Genomic DNA, 12,482 nt, shown 5'->3' with positions numbered 1-12,482 from the left:
CCCTCAAAAGTTTGCTTTAGGCAGCTCAACAATTTGATTGCCATGACAGGCACTGACAAGAAGTCTCAGTTATATAACAGCAACAAGCTCTGAATAGAAGTGTTATTTTCTAGTGTGCTTGCTCTCTTGTAGCCACAGAACTATTGAAACTGGCCTTGCAACAGGAAAAGACTGCTGAGTAGAACATGCTCTGCAAACACATTTCCATTAAATGCTACTTGCAGCAAGTATCACAAGCCTGCTGAACGCAGTAAAAGACTTAAAAGTAACACACTGCACAAATTAAAGACTTGGTATACATATAACTGACAGGCACAACAATTTCACAAGCAGAATAAGATTCTAAACACTGAAGAGTTGTTCCCTGCTAATGAATCTACATCTTATCACTACAGAAACATTAAAGAAAACCGAAATTCAATTCTTCAACCTATGGACTTAAATACAATTGTAAATGTAAAATTTAGATGAATGATCACATATAATCACACACTTCTGTAAAACTCACAGGGGGAAAAAAGAGCACTGCAGGCTTTGACTAGCTATAAACACTCAAGTCAAGACTTCCATTACATTTCTTCCTCTAGCTCTCTTTCCGTACAACTCTCCCACCCATTCAGAGAAATACCCAATCAACGATCAAACACACAACTTCTCCAAAGGATTTCACATTTCAGTACACAAGTCAGCTGAGAACAGTATATTTAACCCATTCCAACCAAGTGCACTTTTTTGACCCTTTGTGTCACTGTATTTGTCTCTTGAGTCACAGCACGGAAGGCAGCAAACACCAAAAGACATTAGTAGGCAGTGACATCTCAGGGTTCTTACATCTCCAGGTCCAATCAAGTAATAAAACAGACAGATGGAAACTGCTGAAAAAAATGCCTGTCCTACCTGTGTTTTTGCTTTTTGCTGAGAAGCAGCTGTGCTACTGAAGCACAGGTCTCTGCTTCTTTCACAGCATCTCTGAGCCTGCGGAAAAGATCATTCTCTGGATATTTCCTGTCTTCAGCATCCTCCAACATTACTCTCAGCTCAATCACATCTGTAATAACAGTACATAAATTATTTGTATGCAAAACCAAAAGAGATTTTAGACTGCTTCAAAGGCTTTCAATCAAGGTTCCAACAGTCTAATTCAGTTTCAAATTCACAATGAGTCGCATTATGCTCTCATATTAGCTCATTTCTTTTTTCCACTAAACAATAGACAGTGTTTCTCTCATTAAATGAGAACACAAAACACATGCAGGAGTTTCAGGACATCCCACTATGAATGATAGAAATCTGACCTTTCTTGTGGTTGAGATTGGCAGACAGAGCCTCTGTAACTCTACTGACCCAAGTGTCATAAGACTGTGCTCTGACTTTCACTCCATACAGCAAAGAAGGAAGGTCTTCTAGTGGGTACCGGTACCTGGAAATATGGGAGGAAAATACAGAAAGGGTATTAATGGCCATAGAAAAGCCAGGATATTACTTACATTGAGTTTTTCCAGCTTCAACAAGGCCAGAAAGACAGAACATGGATAATACCTGCTGCTTTAGAACCAAGAAACAAGCAAAGAGGCTAAAAACACTCCTTAAAGAAAGGAAGAGAGAAGCATGGCCAAACATTGTATTTGGTCACTGGCCTACAGCAAACTATTTGATATAGAAGAAAAGTGGTGCAGGGGAGAAATCAAGTGTACCTTAGACACTTCTTCTGCATGGGGCATGGACATAAATCAGACGGATGGTATAAGCATACCAGACGCTCAGGATTACAGGAACATGTAAGAGCTGACAAGAAGCACGTGGTTCTGCAAGCTGTGCACTGACGCTCATCATCTGGAACCAGTTCAAACACCTCTTCTTCAGACATCAACACTCCCTAACAAGAAAAAAATTAAACACTTGCTAAAAACTCTGATCCAGGCAGGGGGAGAGGGAAGCAAAAGTTCTTTTGTAGGCAAAGTAAGAGTGTTGTCTTACTACTCACCATCTGTACAACAGACTCCCTTAATCGTGTCTCTTCCTCTATCATTAGGGTCATCTCCTTGCAGACCATGGCAGCCAGCCCAACATCCAAGCACTCTGGATCTGCAGCCATCTTGAAGAGCAGCTCTTCATGGGAGAAAACACAATGACGTCCCAGTCTTCGGTAATGACTCACACACTGACGCCCAATGGGAAGCTACAAAAGACAACATCTGTCATTCTGGGAAAACATGTTTCAATATCATCTCTTAGGTCCCACTTTCCTTCCTTTGATAAAACCCAGGAAAAGACCGAGACTGAGAGAGCTGTATCTTATGGGACAGAGGCAATTATAAACAAATCAAGTCACAGATGAGGACACAGAGGATATCTATGGGGGGAACACATCTCCCATAACCTTATGTGCCAAACTTTCAGACACAAGTTTAAGAGTTCACCCAAGCTCTTTTTCTTTTCAGTAGAAAGCAACTGGCACCAAAAAGAAGTCATCTAGTCTATGCTACAGTGAATACATTGCCCTCTAGATGTTACTGTGCTTGGACACAGGCATTTAACACAAGATGCCTAGAGTTAACCAAAACTGGTATCACTCATTTTGTGCCTTTTAAAGCAAAAAATATAAAATGCTAGCCGAATTTGCTACACAAATTTCTGGTTACATTTTGTATAAGCAAAGGAAATTTCACATGGCTGGTGTCAATTTAGCAGTTTTTCACAGAGGCTATACAGATTGCATCATGAGCACAGGAAAAAAGAAAACCACTGACACACTGTCAACCCTGCAAACAATTTTTCTGATGAATGAATTAAGAAAATTCTCTGATAAAGGACTAAAATTCCTATTTGAAGGTAACATAAAAGAAGTTAGAGATATATAAGCTACAGATGAGATTGTGACTTTGAACTCTGAACCCTGGATAGTGATAGGACACAGTTTTGACAACTCACTGAAGAATCCACATAAGCTATGCTCTGGCGTGGCATGGCTATTAGAACAAGGACTAACATGATTAAAAGGTGCAATGACTTGGCACAAATGCAGAACAAAAGACTGTTACATGCCTGCCTCCAACATCCAAGTGACAACAGCTGTCCAAGACAGTACATTAATCTGTATCAAATTCAGAAAGTGGAATCACAGAAATACTAATTAAAGGTAGTATGACATGTCACTTTATGGTTAGATCAATACTTTAAAAGGAAGACCACACACCAGAGTTTCAGTTTGAAGCTGCTTAAAATTATGTGTTCATCAAAATTATTTTGTGTAATGGAAACTCATATTAGTCCTTAGCTGTTGTACCAGGGACTATGTAACACAAAAGACTACTCTTCAGATAACAAAGTCACTAACATTCTCTTTGCAAAGGTGACCTAGCAGAGACACAGCAAACATATACAAAAGAACAGACCCAGTCAGCAGTGCAGAAGTTCACAGCTTCAGCAAAGTTATATCCCTGGTTAAATCCAGAGTGATAGGCACGAGGAAAGGTCACGACAAACTCGCCAGCACACTGATTGGTCCTGTATACCTAATACACATTAGGAAAAAGAAAAAAAAAAAGAAAAAAAAAAGGAAAAAAAAATTAAACTTGCAACAAAGTTTAAGACACATAATTACAAGGCATTTGAACACCACCTTCTTTATCTATAGAACACCACAGGCAATGTAGCTACCCCAAAAGTGGTAAGGATTGGTTCTGTCTTCTTAAAGTGAATCCTCAATTCACAGCCTTAGTCAAAAAGCTGAATACGTAAGCCAAGAGTTGAAAATTCTCTTTATGAATCCCAAAAGGAATATTTTTCTATCATCATTTAATCCCTTGCATCACAAAGCACAAAAGCTTGTGGAAGCACTTTATGGTTTGCTTTGTTGGGGTATTTGCCAGGGAAGTAATTTATCCTAAAACAAAAGCAAATTATAGTGACTGCTGCTTAAAGGTCTGCAGTCAATTATGTTTGGTCAAAAACGCATTTTATAATGCTGAGATTTCTACTGAACATAAGACAAGTATTTTACTGTAAAAAGACATTAAAAGCATTTCACAGACAAGCTTGCTGCTATGGCGGGGTGGAGGTTTTTTTAATTGAAAATTAAATGTAAAACACAATGGACACTTGTTCTATAAGATATTTTATGTAAAAAGCCTGGCACATTCACATCTGATAGAAGATAATTTAAATCTCATGGTGAATCTAGAGAACATTCTAGAAAATAGCTTTTAAAAAACACCCCAAAACTAACGAATTGAATATGTAAATATCCACCACATAAATTCTTCAGAGCTATGCTAAACCATATAGGAGTACTTATGTAAAAAAATGCTCATGTGCCATACTCACTGGTACACCATGTTCCATCAGCACATTGGGGTTCATAATAGTCACCAGCTGATGCAGGAGATCAGGCTGGGATTCAAACAGCTCAGGAGCCAATTCCTTCATCACATCCTCCAGCTGCTCTGCGGCATGAGAGGGCACACCATACCACGTCTTGGGCTCCCCCCTAACAAAACACAACCACAGTAATAAACACATTACTTAAAAGTAATGGTGCTGCCCAACTGCAAATTATACCTCAAATCTAGCACTGCTGTCCACACGATACAAATTATTTTACTTATAGACATGAAAATGTCTTTAATCAACAACCACCTTCTTCAGGATATATCGTTCTAATCTGAAAAAATCAATTACACTAAAACACAATTATCAATGTACCTGACAAGAGATTTGCCAGGACAAGCCTAATATGGAAGATAATTGTCATTTATCATGCTCTAAGCATGGGGATAAAACAGGCAATTATTTTCCTTTAGGAGGAAGAAAGTGAGTTGAACAAATAAAACCTTGTCCATCACAGCTAACGTTTAGGAGAGAAGAGATCACAGTACTCCCTATACTCAATTAGGCTTGGAGCAGTCCTATTCCTGAAACCAATTAAATAGTCTACCAGGTAAGCAGAAGTGGAAAGAATAAAACACCAGACAGTGCAATGAAATATAAGCAATCCTCCTAATATACATAACCAATTAGTGAAAAACAGTAGTCCACTGGACTCTTAAGATAAAAACTGACTAATAAGATGAATTACTTAAGTATGAGAGAAGAAAGAGACTAACAAGATCAAAACTAGACAGAAAATTACTTGAGAACATATTATTCCAGTCCTGTCTTAACCAAAACAAACTGTAATGAACCTATAGTGTTGAGGTTTATTCTTTCATTTTACTTTACTAAGTAGTAAAAACAGTAGTCTGCTGAAATATCGGAAACTGCTTACATAGCACTATTTAACTGTATTAATAACCTTGCTGCCAACCATCCCAAAAGTTAGATGAGGCAAAGTGCTGCATTTTCTGTGGTTCGTACAGGCTTCAGTGACACCTGCTGGTAGGACGTATTAGTAAACCGCAGTAAATAACTGCTCTCTCTGCATCAGCTGTGGGAATTCACCAGCCCACACAAACACCTCACATACTGATCTAGTTGATACCATGCTGAGGACAATATCTGAACTGGAAACAACATTAATCTCCCTCCTGAGCCCATGGATCAGATCTTACCAGCAAACATGCTCCTGCAGAAACGTGCAATCCCAGTCAAAAGGCTATCAACCCATCCTTACAAAGGTACAACAAGCTTTCTATTTGGAAGGGGTGATTGCCACAGCTTCCCCCACCGTCCCCCCTGCTCCATCCACTGTGGCTGACCCTGACGAAGTGGCAAGACTGCAATGCAAATAGTTAATCTGCTGTGATGATTCTTCTCAAACACGAAAGTCGAACACCAGAACACTTAGAGGATTGTGCTGAAAGTCAGAATTACTTTCAAATTTCTCTTCGCCTCCTGAACAGTATTTCTGTGTATCCATAGAGCTGCATGCTGAACTGTCAGCTCTGATGCCTGAGGAAGCCACAAGGCAGCAGCCTCCATTTCCAGCATAGGGGGATATCAACTTTAAATCATAAAGCAGTGAACTGTAACTCAGTTCAAAACCAAAAGCTTTCTTAGAAAATGTGAGCCTGTAAAGCATGATTTTACAATTACACTGGATTTTTGGCAAAACAAGAATATTTCATCAGTTAATGAAAAACATTAAAGCGCTTAAAACAGTATCTGTATTTGTTTTTAATCAGTCTCATCTAAGAATACGGAACACTCATCACATTTAGCTTTTTGGGGAAAATGTTATCAGTGTGCATAGGCATTTTCAAGCAGAATTTTGAATTTCCTAATGGCAAACACATCAGCACAAAGGAGAGCCCATACCAATGCAGGTAGTTGATGGAATAGCTCCAGTGATCTTCAATATGCCAGCAAAATGAGGAAAAGCACATCCCTACATACAGCCAAGGTACCTTCATGCCAGAGATATCTGCATTGATGTGAGCAAGGACTGACTGTTCTAGAATTGGCATGTTATTCAAGTTCCAACCAGAAAGCGCATAGTCCTGCCAAAAAAAAAAGGAGAAAATTCTGAACAAGTCAGAAGAACAAAAGGACACCAACTCCAGAAAAGGAAAGCATGAAGGAAAAGATCAGCCTATCCATTTCTGCAGTAGACAGTGGGGTAATATTCTGCAACAATGAAGCATCAAAACTATGAAATAATTCCTGAAATACCTTAGTCAGCAATTAACCAGACTAAGATTTAAAGCCAGTCCTAGTATTTCAACATACACAGCCCACTTTCTTTAGATCAAGGCTTATATACTTAGGCTTTGAATTTTTTCCCCCAGTTCATAGGTTTCATGCTTTTCTAGTGAAACAAAATACCAGCAACACTAGTAAAAGAACAAAAGATAGAAGTCTTCAATAAAATAGGATAACTTAAGATTGTAAACAATTCAATTTAAGATTGTAAATAACTCAGTGAATCTTACCTTATTATTTCAGCTTTTTTAAGACCTGCTTTACTGCATTGCAGTTTCTCTTGATCATCTTCGTATATTACTTTAGAAAATTTTCTCAAGAGAAAAAATTCCTACAGACTCATTTCTAAGATGACAGCATCACCAGTTAAGCAATCCCATCTTTACTTTCAAATACACAAGTTGTACAAAAAATGAAAATCCAAATAGACTGCCTTAAAAGCTCACTGCTGTGCTTCAACATTAGTCTACTTTCCACCTTAAAGAATGCTGTTAGCACAGATTCACTCATTTTAGGCATATCCCACGCCTGCTGAGAGGACTCATCATACCCTCACATCAGCCACATGTTCCACTGTTTCCTTTGCTCTGACACTATAAAGACAATACAGTGAGTCAAATGACTTAAGTGATCTGGCTAGAAAATATTTTTTTTAAATTACTACTTTCATACGAATAAATCAACAAGTAGCTCTGACTCACTATGTAACTACACAATCACTGCATGGCCAACAAAGGCACAGGTAGGAAGGTGCAGGTATGGGTGGAAGACACTAGTGGGCAGGATTACCTCTTCCAGTGAGCAGCATAAATTGATTTTGGGCTGTGTAATCACAAAACCATACCTTTATTCTAATTTCCTCTGAACTTAAACATAAAAGCAGACAAAATCAATATGCCACAGTAAGGTCTTAGGAAAAACAGGTAATATACTTACCAAATGTTCTTTATAAAATTTTCTGTAACAGGATGCTGTATCTAAATCTTTTCATTCTTACAGTATGCACGCTCAGAGAAACAAGCTAAATCCAATTAGTTTGTATTACCTATTATTAACCTCCTAAATCTTATCAGTCTCCTCACACTTGGGCATACTGTAACAATTTGCACATCTTTGCCTGCTAAGATTAAGTGATATAAACCAGGTATGACTTAAATCATAAAAAGCAGCTTAGCTACCATCAACCAGATCTGTAAAAGAACCTAAAATATCAGATTAATGCCCTGCTCAAAAGGAATGTTAAATGCACACAAAACCATTAAGCCATTTCTCCATGAAAAAAATCCACGCTGATTTCTGACCTAAATTCTTAATGTGAAATCTTACACAGTTTGCATATCCTGTTCCTCACCTCCTCCTCTGGCATCAGCTTTCGTCGGCCGTCCTTCACTGGAAAGCCACTTCCAAAGTCCTTGGATGAGATATCAGCCCCATATTCCACAATGACATCTTCTTCTATGCTGCTCACCAATCGCCAGAATTCTTTTTCTACGAGCTCAGTGGGAACCATCTGAAAGTGGAAAAGATGTTAGGGTGTGTGCAGATAAGACTCAACATAAAAGTTATCACTTAAGCAATAAATCGTTACTAATCCCCCATGAATTTTCAAATACTAAGGCCACTACCCTTCTCTTCTCCATCTCTTCAAAGTAATATAATTTGGTCTGTATTCCTTAATAGTGTCTGCAATGTAACAGATATAGGATTCCATGTCATAAGTGAGGGAATGAAGAAAAAATATAGGGTTACCAGAAGTACTGCTAAAAGTAAGTGGGAAAGGAGACAGAAGCCAAGTAGCAAACAGAATGACGTATCATGCAAATGCCAAACTATTTCAGAAGATAACGACCAGAACTTCTGAGTAACAGCAAGGAAATTCAGATAAAGCATTGTATTCAAAAGTGCTGTCTTCATACAGCTCATTAAAACTCCTATTTATATGCATTTATTTATGAAGCTTATTGCAAAATAAGCTTTGCTCCATGTCCTAAAGTTGTATCATAAATCAGAATCCTTAAAAGGCAGAAGCTTTAGCAAGAACACCCACAAGTTACCAAAGAACCCCGAGAGGAAAAGGAGCTTGGTGCTGCATGCACCCTACAGGACAGTGGACTCGTGGAAGCATGCCAAAGCAGAAATGCCAGTTTTAAAAATGTTGCTGAGATGTAAAACAGAAAAACAGCCCAATTATCAGACAGACTCAGCCTATTGATATGTCTACAAGAAAAGATTGTAACAGGCAGGAAGACAATGATTTATCCTCTAAACAAAGTAAACCAAGACAAAAGCCAGAGGAAAGGCAGGAGAAAAAAATCTTTTGCCAAACAAGAACAAGATACTTGGTTCAATTAATCAAAAAGGGCAAGAACTTAACTAGAGTATGGCCAATAATGTATACCCTAACAAGCAATAAAGCCATTTATCCATCACAGGAAAAGGGTGAAATGAAGATGAAATGAGACTGGATGCCAGAAAGCTAAATCATTTCTTCACATGTTTGAACCTTATGGTGTCTCTTTAAACAATGCAAAGGTCTGCAAAAATTCAGGATCAGCTGAAGCCTTCTCTTTTTCCCCTACAAGGAATCACAACAGAAGTTGAAACTCACATGGACTGGCATGTTGAAGTAATCAGACTTGAAGTTATCAGCCATTTCACCAAAGCTCTGGAGAGTATATTCCCTGACAGCTTGTTCAAATCCAAAGGCCTCACGGGGTTTGTTGCATTCCTAGGAGACAGAACATAAAAATATTTCTCCCTGCAGCACATTATGACACAGTTACATTTTTAGTAAAAAAAAAAAAAAACAAACCCTAGTGTCCATCCGAGGCCTTCCCAAAGTCAATAAGCTATCAGTTTTGAGTGCTTTTCTCAGCTGAGGAAGTCTGACCACAACGGAAACACAACAGTATTGTACAGAAGTGAATCTAACACAGTAAACCCCAATACTACACACTTCTGCTTTCCTGTTCAAAACTAACGTTCACCATCCACTGCTGCCAGTCACAGACTAACACAACGCAAATGAAACCGGCTTAGACAGCTGTTAAGACATTTCTTAGACAGGCTGGTTTCGAGCACCTGCAAAACAACTGCACAGGAACAAACTCTGCAAGTACTGCTGTCTTATCAAGTCAGCAACCACCAAATGATTTGGTTCTACAAAAGTATGTAGAAGAGAAAGAAGGAAATCAAAACAATGCCGCATAACTAACAATGGACATGGTCCATCTGACAAAAAAAAATCTACAAGTCTTCTACTGTTCTAGCCCAAATTCATCCCAAGAGTGCAAAAAAATAACAGTTCACTTTTCACCTCTTGTCCCCGCCCTTTTCTACAAGGTCCTTGTCAGACCCTTTGTGTCTGACACAATGTTTATGGATACAAGACATATTTGAATACAAACATGACTGTACTGGGTTTGCAGGTTTTGGTACTGAGGGGGGCTATAGAGGGGGCTTCTGTCAGAAGCTGCTAGAAGCTTCCCCCACATCCAACAGAGCCGATGCCAGCCGGCTCCAAGAGGGACCCGCTGCTGGACAACGCTGAGCCCACCAGTGACAGTGGTAGCGCCCCTGGGATAACAGAGTTAAGAAGGGGAAAAGTTGCTGCACAACAGCAATTGCAGCCAGAGAAAAAAGGGAGAATATGTGAGGGAAGCAACTCTGCAGACACCCAAGGTCAGTGAAGGAGGGGCAGGAGCTGCTCCAGCTGCCGAGCACAGATTTCCCTGCAGCCTGTGGTGTGGACCAGCTGTCCCTCTGCAGCCTGTGGAGGTCCATGGTGGAGCAGATCTCCACCTGCAACCTGAGGAGGACCCCACACTGGAGCAGGTGGATGCCCGAAGGAGGCTGTGACCTCCATCCCATGCTGGAGCAGGCTCCTGACAGAACCTGTGGCCCTGTGGACAGAGGAGCCCAGGCTGGAGCGGGTTTGCTGGCAGGACTTGTGACCCCACAGGGGACCCAGCCCAGAGCAGTGTGTTCCTGAGGGACTGCAGCCCATGGAAGGGACCCACACTGGAGCAGTTCGTGAAGAACTGTAGCCCATGGGAAGAAGTCATGTTCATAAGGAACTGTCTCCAGTGGCAGGGACCCCACGCTGGAGCAGAGGAAGGGTGTAAGGAGTCCTCCCCTTGACAAGGAAGAAGCAGCAAGGACAACGTGTAATGAACTGACCACAACCCCCATTCCCCATCCACCTGAACCACTGGCAGTGAGGAGGTAGAGAAATCGGGAGTGAAGCTGAACTCGGGAAGAAAAAAGAGGTGGGAGGAAAGTGTTTTAAGAATTAGTTTTATCTCATTATCTTACTCTGATTTCACTGGTAATAATAATTTCACTGGAACAGGCTGCCCAGAGGGGTTGTGGAGTCTCCTTCTCTGGAGACATTCAAAACTCACCTGGACACATTCCTGTGTAACCTCATCTAGGTGTTCCTGCCCCAGCAGGGGGATTGGACTAGATGATCTTTTGAGGTCCCTTCCAACCCCTAACATTCTGTGGTTCTGTGATAAATGAAATCAATTCTCCCCAATTCAAGTCTGTTTTGCCCATGATGGCAATTGGTGAGTGATCTCTTCCCCGTCCTTATCTTGACCCACAGGCCTTTTGTTACCTTTTCTCTCCCCTGTCCACCTGAGGAGGGGAGTGATAGAGCAGCTTTGGTGGGCACCTGGAGTCCAGCCAGGGTCAGCCCACCACAGTGATACAGAACTATATGACAGTCAGCTGTTCAGTCATAAACCAACAGGACTGGAAAGGAATTCAGAAGATCAATAGTTTCTTGTTCTTCAAGAGGTAATATCCTTAGCCTATGCCCAGCACTTATCAAAGTAGTTCTTAAATGGAGCCTGCAATGTAGAATCTATAACATCTGTAAACATTGTCGAACAATGTTGACCTGAATACACATAAAGAGCCCCTACCCTGTTCTTCCCAGCTCCTGTTCCAGCACCCCGCTGTTAACACTACATTAAGCATCTGTGCACAATTAACATTTAAAGTAAAAACTGAGGCAAAAAGCACTACTGAGCATTTCAAACTTCTCCTGCTATTTGTTTACTTTCCATTACAAAATATAGCTACATTTTTTCCCTTCTTCCTCTTACTTCCAATGTATTTCCAGAATTTTTCAAGTACTTTCTGTATCATTAGCAACTTACTTGGCACCTTAACTTTCCCGACCGATTTTATCCCTACATGTGTATTTTTTCATTGAGAATAACCTATCACTGCTTTTACTGCTCATAGTAGTACTGAAGTTTCTCGTGAGTTTCCGCATTCTTAAATCACTGCAGTCACTCTGTTTACTACTAGCTGAAGTTTGCTAATACTCCTTGCATTGCTCTAAGGGAACAAGAAACAAGCAGCTTAATCCACTTTGTGAGTGGCAGCCCAAAGGGTTAGTTGCAGCTTTTTCCTTGGCTGTAACTATGAATTTCCACCTCTCTCACAACAGCATGTGCCTGAGTTCATCTGACAACCTAATCTCTCTTGGTGGAGGGTCAGAGAGCAGTGAGCTGATCCACTTCATCATGTGGCTGCACAACTACTCATACATCACCATAAAGGAAAGAGCAGAAGCCCACAGCTGGGAAGGGTGTGGGGAATGTGAGGAGAAATAGACAAATATAAGCATGTGTGCAACTGCCTCTTTTGGAAAAAAAACGGTCTACAATTTAATAGTCGGTCACAAAATTACAGCTTTAAAAGAGTAATGTTTTTTCCTATGAATTCTAGAACTACCAATTTCCTGAGCTTGCAAAACTTGTTTTCTTAAGACAAATACCAAGCTAATCAAGTGATGTTTGCTGCCTTTAGGCTGTTCATCAGTCATCTCT

General features: G+C 40.2%; 1 protein-coding gene across 2 annotated transcripts in view; it reads right to left on the bottom strand.

Moving 5' to 3' along the window:
- The window catches only part of KDM5A (lysine demethylase 5A), a 50,130-nt gene that overhangs the window by 21,694 nt on the left and 15,954 nt on the right, over window positions 1–12,482 (bottom strand). For both annotated transcript variants that reach the window (XM_082068544.1, XM_082068545.1), the window contains exons 9-17: window positions 9,248–9,367; window positions 7,991–8,149; window positions 6,256–6,437; window positions 4,327–4,489; window positions 3,396–3,515; window positions 1,985–2,179; window positions 1,695–1,876; window positions 1,296–1,420; window positions 898–1,048 (exon numbers count right to left, since the gene is read on the bottom strand). In XM_082068544.1, coding sequence (XP_081924670.1) covers window positions 898–1,048; window positions 1,296–1,420; window positions 1,695–1,876; window positions 1,985–2,179; window positions 3,396–3,515; window positions 4,327–4,489; window positions 6,256–6,437; window positions 7,991–8,149; window positions 9,248–9,367 — 1,397 coding nt within the window. The remainder of the gene's footprint in view (window positions 1–897; window positions 1,049–1,295; window positions 1,421–1,694; window positions 1,877–1,984; window positions 2,180–3,395; window positions 3,516–4,326; window positions 4,490–6,255; window positions 6,438–7,990; window positions 8,150–9,247; window positions 9,368–12,482) is intronic.

Source organism: Streptopelia decaocto (genome assembly GCF_964273445.1).
Source record: "Streptopelia decaocto genome assembly, chromosome: 1".
In the NCBI taxonomy this organism is placed as follows: Eukaryota; Metazoa; Chordata; class Aves; order Columbiformes; family Columbidae; genus Streptopelia; species Streptopelia decaocto.
Note: the sequence above shows the minus strand (reverse complement) of the source record. Positions and strands in the feature narration are given on the sequence as shown.